At 54.1% G+C, this 15,062-nt stretch overlaps 1 protein-coding gene across 2 annotated transcripts in view; it reads left to right on the top strand.

Moving 5' to 3' along the window:
• LOC111160881 (Rho guanine nucleotide exchange factor 4) overlaps positions 1-15,062 on the top strand; it is a 130,193-nt gene that overhangs the window by 113,325 nt on the left and 1,806 nt on the right. The window contains exons 4-12 of one of the 2 annotated variants that reach the window (XM_022524273.1): positions 4,878-5,057; positions 6,093-6,269; positions 6,344-6,523; positions 8,176-8,408; positions 8,722-8,851; positions 10,233-10,364; positions 11,119-11,362; positions 12,098-12,175; positions 12,724-13,938. In XM_022524273.1, the coding sequence (XP_022379981.1) occupies positions 4,878-5,057; positions 6,093-6,269; positions 6,344-6,523; positions 8,176-8,408; positions 8,722-8,851; positions 10,233-10,364; positions 11,119-11,362; positions 12,098-12,175; positions 12,724-12,875 (1,506 nt within the window). In that variant the 3' untranslated portion in view covers positions 12,876-13,938. Of the gene's footprint in view, positions 1-4,877; positions 5,058-6,092; positions 6,270-6,343; positions 6,524-8,175; positions 8,409-8,721; positions 8,852-10,232; positions 10,365-11,118; positions 11,363-12,097; positions 12,176-12,723; positions 13,939-15,062 lie in introns of those variants that run through there. The other variant, XM_022524272.1, reaches the window with a different exon arrangement.

Below are 15,062 nucleotides of genomic sequence, written 5' to 3'. Positions count from 1 at the left end.
GTGAGCAAATTACCTGACCTTTTAGAGCCACATTTACTCCTCTGAAGTGGAGGCCAAGATAGCTCGTGGTGTTAGGAATCAGAACCCCTGTCTGGTCCCCACAGCTGAGATGCCTCAGTATCGACGAACTCCCTCAGCACCCCTGAGCGCCTCCCTCCCCCCGCCCCCCGCCCTCCCCAGCACCACTGCGGTCCTCTGCGTCTGGCCGGCCGAGGACCAGAACCATCTAGTGGGCCTTGAGAGGTTCCCCGGACACGCACCCCGGAAAGCGCCAAGGGCAGAGCGCCGCGCAAGCCCAAGCCTCCTTACCCCTCCCACCCCGGCTCCTCAGCCCCTGCGGTCGCTCCGTTGCTATGGCTGCGGGGCCTGAGAGACGCGGCGCGCACAACGCGGGCTGAGCCGGAGGAGCCCAGGGCCGGACGAGCGCAGGCGGCTCCGCCCCCTCCGGGAGCTCCCGGCTGCAGTGCTCCCGCCCTATCGCAGCGGGACCTCCGAGCCGCAAGGAGCCCGGAGGCCGGGCGCCATGGCCAGGGCCCCGCAGTCCCGGCGACGCCCCGCGGCGCCCGGGAGCGCCCTGCGCGCCTTGCTGCGCTGCAACCTGCCCCCCGGCGCCCAGCGCGTGGTGGTCTTCGCCGTGCTGGCGCTCCTGGTCCTCATCAACGTCGTACTGATATTCCTGCTGGCCTTCCGCTGACCGCCTGGGCAGGGCGCCGCGGGGAACCGCGCAGGGGTGAGTGGCGCCAGCGCTGGGCTCCTTCGGCAGCCGCGCGTCTTCCCTTTCAACCCTGTCCTTGGTGCCCGCCAAGGCTCCTAGCCCGCAGTGGCCCGAGGTGCGGCGATTGGCCCAGTCTTGCCCCCGCGAGTCCCGAACGGGACGCCACCAGGGGAGGCCTCCCCTTCCAGCCCCATGTGCCAAGGCCTGGTCTGTGTGCACGCCCCGCTGGGGATGCGACCCTGCAGGTGATTCAGGGGCATAATGACACTTGTGCCACGGGTTCTTTCCATCTGTCCTTTGTACATGTATGCATGTGTGTGTGTGTGTGTGTGTATGTGTGCAGGCGTGTGTGCGTGTGTCTAAAATGGCGCATCTCTATGTGAAACTGAGGATGCGGATGCAGCTGTGACCACGGCTGTGTATGGTTGTCTGGAAATTGTACATGTGATTGCCTTGTGAGCGGAACTGGACCTGCGTTTCTGTGTGGGTTGAAAAGTGTCTAGGAAGTGAGTGGGCTCCTCTTCGCATGTCATCTGCCCATACTTTTCCTATTTTAGGTGTTAGTGGTCTCAGCCAACCTGCCCCCACTTCAGGTAGAGCCCCCCCTGCATCACCTCAAAGGTGGGCATTCTGAATACTTCCCAGCCCTTGCTGTACAGGGACCCAAAGTAGCTGAGCCACATTCTTTCCCAGACTGTCTGATTGGAATCCTCTGTTAGTCTGCATATGTGAGAGAGGAGGAGATGGGGCAGGGTGAGAAACATAGTGGGTGGTCATTAGGGGGAGCTTTGAGGCAAAGCCTGGCTTCTTGAAGCTGGTCAGAATCTCTGGGGTACAGGAGTGGATCCTGCCCCCTGTCCCTTCACGGGGACAGTTCCCCTAGCTGGCCTCCACATAAATATTCCGTGTCTCAGAGCCAGCTTCTTCTCCCCACTGCCAGGCCAAGAAAGAGCCTGCAACCCTTGTGGCTCAGCCTGCTGGACTTGAATCTGGGCTTCCATGCAACTGCACCTCATACAGGGAGCATCAGGAAGGGCCTCTGCCCAGAAACCATGCAGTATGGGCTCTGGTGGCCTCTGAGCTGTCCTGGAATTAGAACGTATCTCTGACTTCTTGGAGCTACATTTTATCTTGGTGACATGGCTTAAATGGTTAATGTCCTTGCTCTAACTTGACAGAATGCCTCACATTTGTAGATCTAGAGGAGCTTTGTGGCCCAGGGAGAGCACATCGTTACTTTGGCCATTGACCAATTTGGGCATTGGTCAGGACCAAAGCCCCAGGGAGATTGGGGGAATTACTCATGGCTCTGTGTCTGTCAGGTACCTCCTGTGCACAGCAAGGTACTAGGACAAGGAAGTGACAAAGGTGACCACCCCCCCCACCACCAAGGGCTTCTGGATGATTGGACAATGCAGGCATAGGGGCTTGTCCATAAAGGTTTCAGAAACCATTGTCTCTCTGGGAAGTCCTACCTCTTTGTCCCACACCTAGAGCCCTTCTCCTGCAGCTATATAGGAAACCACCTGTATAGGATCTGCACTTCTCTGCAAGGGCTGGCAGAGGAAAGCAGCAGGAGGAAGCACTGGCCCATATAAAAGTGGCTTTTTCTCAGGGCTCATCTGAGAGAACCCAGGGTTAGGAAGAGACACCTGACCTGGTTAATATTAGTAGGGAACAACCTTGGCAGGGAAATGGTCGGAAGCTGGGCTGTGTGGAGTATGTCTGCATTATGTGTTCCCTGCCTAGGCTCCAGGAGTGAAAGGCAGCTTCCACGCTGTCCTGGAGACCTGCATGTGCACCTGGTGTAAACTGAGGATGGACAGCATTCACCTGCAGTGTTCTCAAGAGATCAAAGTGGAGCATCCCATTAAGCGACTGTATAAATGTGTTTTGGCAGGTGCATGTCGGGGTGTGTGCAGAAAGAGGGAGTCTCAGGACACTCACCTCTCAAGGATCAAAACTACCCAAATACCGTGTAGTCACACATTTCCTCCATTGTGATGCATACACTTCCCTGAGGTCATACACACCCTCTGTCCTTATGCTTACACTCACCCTTGCTCACACACATCTTCCGTCCTGATGCATCTGCTCACCTGTGATCACTGTCCCTGAAAGAGGACATTCACCTGCAGACCACATTCTCATTGGCTCACCCACACCACCCTTGAGTACGCTGCTTCTTCCTTGTCTTCAGGCAAGATCCTTCATGAATAGGGGTGGTAGCCTGCTCATGTGGAGTGTGCCAGCTCTGGGATACTTAGTCCAGTGCCTGCTCGCTAGGTACAGCAGGCACTTTCATGTGGCCTCCCTGAGTCCTCTTGTCTCATCTTGTTCATATTGCAGCCAGGAGGTCTTGATCCTGGGGACCAGGCCTTCCTGCAGAAGAGACATACCTGTAGTAGGTCTTTTTAGCTGGGGTGAGTTCAATGGTCCCTCGAGGAGGCATGCAGCCCCCCAGGAATAACCCAGTGCTTGGTGCCCAGGGTCCCTGGGTGGGCATCAGGAATCTGCAGCCCCTGAATGGCTGTTGCATGGGAGAGTAGGTCTACAGGTTGGCTGTGGATCATTCGGGGGAGTGGTTTCGTCAGGGTTTAGAGCAGGTTTCATCCCCAGAAAACACGAACTGGAGGTTTCTGAATGTGTTTGCTAAGGCCCTACCCTGGAGGAAGGTTCCAACCTGAGTGGGCTCTGGTACCCAGGTGGCCTATCCCACCCTTCACCTTGCCCATTCAGGGCCTAGGGGAGACCTCCTAGCTACTGGAGCTCTCAGGTGAAGACTCAGACAGTCCGGCTGCAGCCCCGCTCTGGATCCCATTTCAGTCTAAGAAAAAGCACATACACTGAGCTGGGAGCACCCAGAGAAGGCACCACTGGACCTGAAGCCAAGGAAGGATTCAACTCACGAGTCGGGGCAGAGGCAAGCAGCTCAGAGGAAGAGATAGTTGGTGCAGAGGGCCTGACTGGTGATGCTCTGAGGCTTTAATTGCCAAAGAGGCACCCTGCAGAGCCAACACTTGGTCCCACTAGAGAGGGGCATGTATCTCACCTCTTGTATAGCCCCCAACCTACCTCTCCCTCTTGTCCTAAGCCCCAGGGCCATTCATTATTCATGGAGCAGAAACTGAGCCCACTGTTACAGGAAAGCAGGCATCAGCACAACAGGAAATGGGGCTCTAAGCACAAGGGCTGCCTGGGGTAAGGGGGAGGGAGGCAGTCCCATCTCCCTGCCTCTCAGGGCAAGGGAGCATTCCTACTGATTTGAGGTCCATGACCATGTGGGAAGAAGGAAACACACTGAATTATTTCAGCAGAGAGAAGTCAAAGAATTGTGAGCCCCATAAAGAATGCTGGATTCCATAACCAAGTGCATAAGGACAATCCTGAAGTATCTGTTACAGAAATAGCAGCTTCAAGATGTACCTACCTCCCCTAGACCTAGGGAATAAAGGAAAGAGGTTGAAATAATTAAAGATGAGGATTCCATGGGCCTGGAACCTAGAAGTCTGAGGCTAGGTGCTGCTCAGCTAGTGCGGGGGGCGGGGGGAGGATGGCAAGGGAGGGCCATGAGACTGGTTCTATAAATGTTCAAAAAACACTGCAAAGCAGATCCAGCTACTGTGATGGCTGGGTCCTCATGTACCTGAGAGGAGTGGCACTGCTGCTTGCCAGGTGACCTCACATAATGCAAGTCCACAAGAAGCCAGTAGGAGGGAATAAGCCCCTTCTTCCTCCAGCCTTGTGGTCTCCCTCCAATGCCACATTAGGAGGACCTAATGTGAGCAGAGATGGTAAGTGAAGCTGAGGGTAATAATTAAATCACCGGTCTAGTGGGGTGGGTAGAAGATGTGCCCTATGCAGGGGAATGAGCAACACACTTGCTTCTCAGATTCTGTGGCTCACCAGGATTCTGGTGGTCAAATTCACTTCAGGCTTCTTCATGAGCCCTGCCAGTCTAGACATGCCCAAGGCATAGTCCTGTCCCCTGAAGAATGACTGGCTCAGAGGGAGCCTCTGTTCACCCCTCTGTAACATGAATCAGGATCTCCTCTTTGCAGGGCTGCTGAGGGATGGAGGGCAGAAGGCAGAAACACCCTTCCCAATGAAGAGGTCCATGACAGCCTTCCCACTGATCTGCTATCTGTGGCTCTCTCTACAGCTCATCAGTGATGGCAGTGTGGTCTGTGCTGAGGCACTCTGGGACCATGTCACCATGGATGACCAGGAACTGGGCTTCAAAGCTGGGGATGTCATCGAAGTAATGGATGCCACCAACAGAGAGTGGTGGTGGGGTCGTGTTGCTGATGGCGAGGGCTGGTTTCCAGCCAGCTTTGTGCGGGTATGGCACCAGCCTGTGCTGCTCCTATGCCCATAAGGAGCCAACTGTCTCTGTTCAGAAGTGCAGACCTGAAACTGCTCTGGGGTCCGCGGTCCTGGGCATGGACTTACCCCACCCCTGCCTCCCCCCACCCTCGGGGCTGTGCTGAGACTGCAAGGCTGTGGGTTGGGGTGGGGAGTGAGGTGTCAAGAAGGCCAGCCACAGTGTGACACAGGCTTCCTCCTCCTGCAGAGCCATCACCAAATCCCACCTGCTCCCTGCCTGAGGGCATTGAGGGGTGCCCTCAATGTCAGAAAGGAATGGGTCAGAAATGATGGTGTGTGGATTCCTCCAGGGGGAATCTGCATGTTAGAATTCCATCACCACAGACAACTCAACACCAGGCATTTACTAAATCCCGTGCAGAAAATTTGGGCGGGCATCTCCGTTAACAACTTTCACAATGCCCTGGGATCTGGGAAAAGCTACTTACACCTGAGAAAATTGACGCATGGACGAGTTAAGTCTTTAGCACAAGAGACCACAGGAAGGGGACCCAGAGCCTACCTGTGGCAGCCTTTGGTCTCCAAGGAAGGAATCATGGTGCCCTCTCAAAAGCCAGGTGGAGGGCAGTGGAGAGGAGATATCCCAGACCTTGGGGTTCACTGCTTCTCCTGCCCCAAACCCGGTGGATAAACTGCCCACTCTCCACCTCTAGCCTGTCCTACTTACAGGTTGGAAAGCCAGAAAGGCCCCATCACCCATCCACTTCTGTCACAGCCCCTAAAGGGTTGGCCCCTTGTGAGCAGGCACTTGTTCCAAACCGTGAGAGAATGAGCATTTGCTCCGCTCCCAGCACTGCGTCCAGAAACAGCAGAGGAGGGAGAGGAGGAGGGGGAGCGGGTGCGGTCTCGGGTATGGGGGGTAAAAAGGCTGGTGGGTCTACGCGTCTTCCGAGCCTCAGTTCCCCGCTGCCGCCGCGTGCCGGTCGCAGGGCGCTGACCCTCGGCAGGGGCTGACCTGAGGCGGCGCTGACCAGCCGCGCGCTGCCTGTAGCTGCGGGTGAACCAGGACGAGCCCGCGGACGAGGAGGCTTTGCGGGCCAGAGACGGAGAGGCCGAGGATGGAGGGGCCGAGGCGCAGAGCAGCAAGGACCAGATGCGGACCAACGTCATCAACGAGATCCTCAGCACCGAGCGGGACTACATCAAGCACCTGCGCGACATCTGCGAGGTGAGGCCCGGCGAGGGGCGCGGAGGCTGGCGTGGGCGGGTCCGGACAGAGACCTGATGGGTCGCGGGCCGCAGGGCTACATCAGGCAATGTCGCAAGCGCGCCGACATGTTCAGCGAGGAGCAGCTGCGCACCATCTTCGGGAACATTGAGGACATCTACCGGTGCCAGAAGGCGTTTGTGAAGGCGCTGGAGCAGAGGTTCAACAGGGAGCGCCCCCACCTGAGCGAACTGGGCGCCTGCTTCCTGGAGCACGTGAGCACGCCCCGCCCTAGACACCCTGCTCCCCAGGACCCACTCGCCCTGCCTCCCCACTAGGCAGGCCCCCTGCCCTGCCCATCTCTGCTGGGGGTACACGGCCCACTACACACACACCCTGGCCCCAGCACAAAGCCTCCCTTTGCCCTTGTCTCCCATGCCTGCCTCCTCTCAGAAGTCCAACCTGCAGGCTAAAGCCCAGGAAACCTGCTGCTCTTTTCCCAGAAGCTTCCAGGCCTCACACCCTTACTGCCCAGCAGCCCTCACGCTCCCACAGTTTTTGCAGCGTCTCTCCTTGTCTGGGAGGCAGACCAAGTCAGAGAAGGCTCCCTGGAGCAGGGGTGCCTGGGCATCTGTCTGAAAACATCTGCTTGGTGGCTAGAGTAAGTAGAAGACAGAACTGGGCTGGGCCACCTCTTGAGCATCTTCAGGGCTGTTCATAACAGATTCTGGGCTTCCTCACATAGTGAGAAAACTGTAATTTGTGGAATGTACAGTGCTTACTTCCACTCTAAATGCCAACTGGCATTTAGCCAAGGTCCATGGGACTGGTCTGGGCTAGATGGACTCCTTCTGGCCTCGCCTGGTAAGGAATGCACTTGTTACTATCTCTCTCCTGTGGCAGTTATGTGGGGTTGAGCAGAGGATGCCAAGGCCAGCCCATGAAGGACAGTATGTGTTCCTTCCTGGTGATGGAAGGGCTCTGGTACCTCACTCCAATGGCAGGAGGAAAACTGGAAAGGGAGACCTTACAATCCCCAAGCAGGGACTAGTGGTGGGTCAGAGCACCTGAGTGAGTATGGGATTTGCAGCCAGTTATTCAACAGGCAGAGCTGTGATGGGGGCAGGAAGGGGAGGGCAGGCACTTTATGGATATTACCTAGTGTAACCATCCCAGCAACCCACCAGTCAGCCAACTGCTGTTACTCTCCTATCCCATCTAAGTCCTAGTCACTATAGGGCACACCCAATCTTTCTCTGGCTCTACATAGATGAAACTTAAAAAAAAAAAAAAAGGCACCGTGAGTCTCATATGATACACACACAATATGGATGTATCTGTCACATTATGTTGAACAAAGTGGCAGTGTCTGTCTTTCAGATATGAAGCCAGAGCTTTGTGAAGGAGAAGCAAGACACTGGGCTGAGGATGAATACAATCCAGAGGACATAGCCATAGACCCTGACATCCATTTAATCCCCCATAATCTCTTTCCCCTCTCCCTCCCTCTCCCCGTCTTTCCCTTTCCCACTCCTTCTCTCCCTCTCTTTCTGCCTGTCCCTCCCCCGCTCTCCTCTCCTCTCTCTCTCCTTCTCTCTCTGGTTTTTGGTCTTGATAATGCTTCCTTATTAGCATCATTGATTTCATCCAAAAAACCAGACATACAGTCAGAATATCTGCTTGAGGGCCCTGCTGAGAAAGCTGGGTGGCAACAGGGCACACATATGCCTCAGTTTTCAGATTGCTCACATCCCTGAGCCTAATTCCACATAGTTTGTGCCCAGTAAAGTAGGTAGATAAAGCCTGAGCCCTGTAAACCCAGTTCCTGAAGGAAATGCAGAGGCTCCCTCCTGATGCTATGCCTGAGTCGCTTGGGTGGCCTGAGGGACAGAGGGTCACCATCCTAACCTCCAGCTGTGCCCCCCAGCAAGCAGACTTCCAGATCTACTCAGAGTACTGCAACAACCACCCCAATGCCTGTGTGGAGCTGTCCCGGCTCACCAAGCTCAGCAAGTACGTGTACTTCTTTGAGGCCTGCCGGCTGCTGCAGAAGATGATAGACATCTCACTGGACGGCTTCCTGCTGACACCAGTTCAGAAGATCTGCAAGTACCCTCTGCAGCTGGCCGAGCTACTCAAATACACACCCCCCCAGCACAGGTAGGAGGCCGCTGGGAAGGCTGCTCGAGGCTCTTCCTGCCCCAGGTCAGCCGGTTAGTTGAGTCCTGGTAGTGTGTGCACACTGTTATAGGCACTGGCTGACAGCCCACGGTAAAACAGTCCCTGCTGTCACATGCTGTCCTTGTAGTGAGGAAAGAGGACAAAAATGGGATATTTAGTTCTGCTTCCTGGCCAGGTGTGCATTGACAAGTGAAGAACTGGCCAAGATCAGAGCCCTGGAGGGAAGCAGCTCCACAGGGGGCCCTCTATGCTATCCATAGTGCAGCCTTCTTCCATCTCACTTCTGCCCCAGGGATTTCAAGGATGTGGAAGCAGCATTACATGCCATGAAGAATGTGGCCCAGCTCATCAACGAACGCAAACGAAGGCTTGAAAACATCGACAAGATTGCTCAGTGGCAGAGCTCCATAGAGGACTGGGAGGTGAGGGTCCCACACCCCAGAAAATACCATGGGGCTCTGCCCCTGAAAAATCTAGGAAGGAGCTGCAGCAGGGACCCATGGTCTTGGGAGATGGCGAACAGGAACTAGTGGTAAGAAAGCTAGTCCTCTGCCCAGGCCAACCGACCCAAGCACTGAGCTGCAGGCCTGGCGGCCCCTTTCCTGATCAAGAGTGTAGGGCATGTGTGAGATAGGATGTCGTTCCTGGTGCAGCTGGCCAGCCCAGCAGGACAGGCCAGCTCCAAGTTTTAGTAACTGTTGGGACTCCTCTCAACAGAAGGGTTCAGGCTTGCCACAGCAGAACCAAAAACTGGCTGCCATGGGTCAGAGCCTCCTGGTTCCATTCTTCTGGCTTACACATACCCCTTGTATCTGCCAGTCTTGCCTTCTAAAGCAGCCAGAGTCCTGAACTCATGGGGACATTCCCGTCCTCCGGAGGTCTTCCTGTCATCTCACCTCCACCCATTAGCCATAAAATGTTATGAAAATACAGATTATTGGGTCCCACCCAGAAAATAGAGACTCAGAATCCCTGGTGGGGATGCTGAGCAATGTGTTCTTTGTTTTGTTTAGGGTTTTTTATTTTCCTAGTGGCTGGTTCTGAGGCCTACCCCTGGCCAAGGACCCATACGAATTCACTTATTTCAAACTAAATAGCTGCCAAAAACTCCTGGCTGTGGTTTGCAATTCCCAGGAGGAATGGGAAGGGGGCAGGGGTTAACCTGAAAGTTTGAAGTCTGATGATGGGGCGTTAGGTACTAACTACATTTAGATGAGAAAACTTCCTTAGCCCCTAAAAGACAAGGTTCACAGGTGACTTCTAGTCAGGTCTAATTATTCTCGAGCTCAGCACTGATTGAAATATCATGGGAGCCACATAGGTAATTGTGTATGTTCTAGTAGTCATCTTAAAACAGAAAACAAAGCAGGTGAAATTAATTTTAATAATGTTTAATTTAACTCAGTATACCCAAAGTATCATTTCAGTGTGTACTCAACATAAAATCATTAGTGAAATACTTCAGATTCTTTTAGTCTTCACAATCGGTGTTACTTTACTTACATGACATCTCAGCAGGGATTAGCCATATTTCAAGTGCACATGCCACTGGCTGCCACGGAGCCCCATTTTGCAGAGATAAGCAACTTGTCGGTCAGACAACCTTTCCACTCTCCATCCTCCCCAACGACCCCCACCACTTCCTTGGGCTTCAAGAGCAACCCCTCCTTCGGTGGCCTGCTGCTTGATACTTGTCAGTGGGGAGCCCGCCCAACCCATGATGGAGGCAGGAGGCAGTGCCCAGCGGAGAGGGCTTCCAATGTTGGGTGCATTCAGCTCACAGCTCTCCTTGGTGTTTCCCAGGGGGAAGATCTCCTGGTCAGGAGCTCAGAACTCATCTACTCGGGGGAGCTGACTCGTGTTACCCAGCCACAAGCTAAGAGCCAGCAGAGGATGTTTTTTCTCTTTGACCACCAGCTCATCTACTGCAAGAAGGTACCAGATTTGCTGTGCCCTGCTGGATGAGGCATTTAGAGCAGGAGTGGAGGGGTGAGGCTGAGAGCTGGGAGTAACTGCCAAAGAAAAGGAGCCACACACAGGTGGTTCTTTTTCCTGGGGAACTTCAGTGGAGCAGGCCCTTCCCTGGTCAGGCTTCTAGGACTGGGATGAGGGTGATTCTCTGCAGAGGGAGCCAGATAGCAGTGGCCCTCACAGTCTAACCAGTGTTGTTAGTACTCTCTTGCCTGACCTAGGCCCTACTTGCTTCTAAACCCACCTCTCCTGTCCCTGCAAACCTCGGTTCCCTGAGCCCTGGGGTCCTTGCTCGTACTGCCTCTTTACTGTTAGCTTCTACTCTCAACATGTGGCCCAAGTGCCTGGCCACTGGCCCTGGGCCCAGCCTGGTAGGCCTGGTACTCTTCTCTTCATGTGGGATGAGCTGTGGGCCATTGTTTCCATGACTGCCTCACCATGAAACTATGGGTACCTAAAGATCCTCCAGGCCAGTCAGTAACTTCACTGAAGGAGTGAGGCTCCTCCATCATGGGTTCAGCACACAGGTGTGGGCCACACCACATTCACTCTGCCCTCATGAGCTCACCGTCTGCTGGGGAAGTGGGTGAGCAGCTCACTGGCCCTTCCAATTGCAGGATGCGGGGTGAGGCATAAACATGGTCAGGAGAGTGGTTCAAAGGCCTGGGAGGGACCCTGACAAGCAGAACAGGCCAAGAGCTCACAGAGTCTCTGGCAGGACCTTCTCCGCCGGGATGTGCTGTACTATAAGGGCCGAGTGGATATGGATGGACTGGAGGTGGTGGATCTGGAGGATGGAAAAGACAGAGACCTCCACGTGAGTGTCAAGAATGCTTTCCGGCTGCTCTGCGGCACCACAGGAGAGAGTCACCTGCTGTGTGCCAGGAAGTCTGAGCAGAAACAGCGCTGGCTCAAGGCCTTCGCCAGGGAGAGGGAACAGGTGCGGCTGGACCAGGAGACAGGTGCGAGACCCCATCATCCTTGCTCCACTGTGAGGGCCCACTCAGCCCTCCTAAACTCTGAATGCAAGGTCAGGAGAACTTTGAGACTGTGAGACAGCATGTCCCACAGCCCAAGGACCTCAGGTTTTGGCAAGGCTCCAGGGAACCTCTTCATTTCAGCCCCAGGGCATGGGTCTCCTGGCCTGTTGGGGGTTTGCTTCCAAAACACTCACTTGTACGCACACTTCATAAGGTGGCGGCCCTCTGCTCAGTTGCAGAAACCTGGTGAGGCCGCTTTCTAGCATGGACCATTCAAGTAGGATTTGGGCACTGGCTTTGAGAAGACTCCTCCACTCCAACATAAGCAAGGCACCTCCGCTACTGCATTCCTCTCCTCTCCAGCATCAGGCTCAGAGTGATCTGATTGGATCTTGGTCTGGGAAAGCCATAATGGAGAGAAAGGACACTAGATGTTGGAGATATCAGGGATTGGGTCATGGTGAGAGATGGGATAGGGCAAGATGTGGGGAGGGCCCTTGTGCATCTCCTCTGCCTGGATGGCCAAGGCAGGCTGGCTGAGCAGGATGCTGAGCATCTGAAGCCTGCTGGGACCCCAGACCCTGTGGGGAGGTGCAGGACCACAGATGACCACAGGTTCCAGGAGGCACAGGACAAGAGAAATATTGGCTGGGGTGGTGGAACGGCAGCCAAGTCCTCAAAGTAAGCAGAGGTCTTATTTGTGGCCCTCTCTCCCAGGCTTCTCCATCACCGAGCTGCAGAGAAAGCAAGCCATGCTGAATGCTAGCAAGCAGCAGGCCACTGGGAAGCCCAAAGGTAAGTGGATGGTACCCTAACTCCTCCCATAGCAGCCTGACCCTACCCATGATCAAACTCTTCTCTAATCCCCCAAAGCAAAGCCAGCTAGTACCTGAGGTCCCTCTGCTGCCCACTGCCCTTTGTATTTGTTCCTGAAGATGGGTGTTAAGAGGCCACTGGTAACAAAGCTTCAGTCAGTGTGCAGTTGATTTTGCTCTCAATTCCCTTGGGTACCCCAGAGCAGTAGCATTAGTGACAGCACACCTCCCCAGGCAGGATTTCTGCAGGCCTTATAGTCACCTGGCAAGGAGCTCATATCCCCATTCCTACAGATGTTGCCTGGCAACAATGCCTGGCATGGAGCCTGTTCCATGGAGGAGCTCCAGGGCCCCACCCCATCTCTGCAGACTAGAGGGTGGCCCAGGCCACTGGGTGTGATGGGCCCCATAGGAAGGAAGTTCCCTTGCATGGGACAGGCCCCATTCTATTCCCTACCAAACAGAGGCTTCTGCTATGCCCTGTGCCACCTGGCTCCCTAGGCACTTATGATCCCTGCTTCTGCTCAGCTCTCAGCCGGCCCTACTACCTGGCACGCCAGAAGCACCCGGTATTGCCCACCAGCCTGCCTCAGCAACAGGTCTTGGTATTGGCAGAGCCCAAGCGGAAGCCGTCCACCTTCTGGCACAGCATTAGCCGGCTGGCACCCTTCCGCAAGTGAGCCAGCTCCCCATCCGACAGCACTGTCTGGACCTGCCTCACCACTGGGCCTCCAGCTTTTTCTCCGAGGCCCACCGCATGTGGCCTACTTTGCGGGTCACGCACACTGGAAGTTACAGGCTGAGTGAGGGACTACTCGGTACCCCATTCATGGATTCTTCCCCACTACTGGTGCACTGAAGACACCAGCTGGAGGGGCAGGGGCCCATAGCAGTGAGCCTCCCGCCACCCTCTGGACTTCTATGGGGCCTCCTGGGAGCCACAGCTCAGAGCCACCAGCCAGGCCAATGTGGTGAGAGGACTGGCCGCTCTGAACCCTCTTCTCTGGACATCTGATCATCCCTCCTCCTGTTTCTGCTGGGCAGGAGACCATCTGCCTTTTTAGCCCCTGCAAAGTTGGGCTCTGTGCCCCTCTGCCCTCCAACTGTCTCTGAGGCCCCCAGTCTCCAGCTGGTGGTGCCAAGCAACTTGCATCCCTGGAGGGTGGTAGTCAGAATTCTGTGCACAAAAATGTCCGGCCCAGAGCCCACTCATTTTCGCCTTCTAGCCCCTCTAGACACTCCTGGCTGCTGGACAACCTTCCTCACTTGTGTTTATAGTGGAAAGAAAACAAAACCATAGTCACTGCATACTTCTGTCAGGGTTTGTGATCAGTCCACGTGTAGCTGCGGGCTGACTCCAGAACCTGATCGCATTTTTTTTTTTGTTTGGATTGTGCTGCTTTTCCTAACAATGGGGAAAAAGAATTGTTACTAGTGACACAGAAAGACTGCCTTACCCTAAGTGAGCGTGAGAAGCCATAAGGACTGAATTCTGTGGCCCAGCATCCAGGACTGACCCACCAACCCAGAGGCTGATGGGCATGTGAGCTAGAGGGAAGCCCACATCCCGCTGAGAAAGGTCACCCATGAGTACAGCCAGGACCTGCCTTGTGGGTGTGGAACACTGAGCTTTCCCTCTGGCCCACAGGAATTCAGCAGCATGTATAGTCAGTCACTCTTGCACTATACCTTCTCCAAGCCAGAAACCACATTTAATTTCATAAAGAAATTTATGAAAAATAACCTGGCTGCCAGCCCTTGTTTTTCCATTTTGTCTGTGTATTTTCTTCTTTGCATGTCTCATCCTTCTTGTACCTCTTATACCTGTCTCTGCCCTGGACCTTTCCTTCAACAGAAAGGATGAGACCAGTATCACCCACTGTGGTGGGAGCTCACTTACATGCAGACCATGCCCTCAGAGTTTTGATGGATAGAAGCAAAGGTGACAGGGAACTTCAGAGGCTCAGAAGGAGCTGGGAGGACAGTGTGTGGCCTGGGATCTGTCCTGGTGTGGGATACAGCTGGCTCAGCTCCTCCAACCTATTTGGGCCTGGAAGCCTCCCTGGCTGCTCCAGAGTCAATGTTTAGCTAAAGTTGGCAAATGTCAATTTGGGGAACAGAAAGTCTGTAATCTTTCTTAGGTCTTAGCATCCTCCACAGTGAAATGGAGCTAAGAATGTATCCTCCCAGGAGGACCCAGGCCACAGGACCAGGAGAAGAGGAACAGGGCCAGCTTTCTTCCATTCTCCCGGGGCAACAGTACCTACAACCTGCTGCCTCCACACACCCTTACACACTGTGATGTCAGTGCCATACAAGGTCACCAGGGCTGAGCACCACAAAGCCTCTGCCCCCAAACCCTGGATTTCCTAACTTGAAACTCCTAACTTGGCCTCCCAGCCAGGCCATACCACCTCAAGATAAAACCTGCAGGGAAAAAAAATTAAAATCACAATATGCAACACAAGTCAATCTTTATTGAAAACTGCAGTATTAATACATAACAATTTTTGTTACAATAAACGTGCTTTTAAGAATTTTAAATCTGAGCTCATCTACTCATCAGATTGCATAAAAAATTAAAATAGTGTGAATTTACACATAATGGAACTGGCTCAGGATGGATGTTCCATTCCTTTGTATTGATTGACAACACCATAGGTTCAATGCAGAGGTGAGGGATGCCTTTAACACTGGAAGACAATGCTGACTTAAGCTTAAAAAAAGTACCAAGGGAACGGTCTAAAAAAACAGTATTTAAAAATCATTAAAAAGAAAAAAAAAAAAAAAAAAAAAAAAGGAACCATTTCCTAGTCAGTCACAACCCATGTGGCTCCTTGGGGCCTCTCCTCCAACACAGCAACCTG

Source organism: Enhydra lutris, unplaced genomic scaffold (genome assembly GCF_002288905.1).
Source record: "Enhydra lutris kenyoni isolate GAN:26980312 unplaced genomic scaffold, ASM228890v2 scaffoldscaffold78, whole genome shotgun sequence".
NCBI classification, from domain to species: domain Eukaryota; kingdom Metazoa; phylum Chordata; class Mammalia; order Carnivora; family Mustelidae; genus Enhydra; species Enhydra lutris.
The sequence above is the reverse complement of the archived record's forward strand: the minus strand, read 5'-3'. Positions and strand labels throughout refer to the sequence as shown.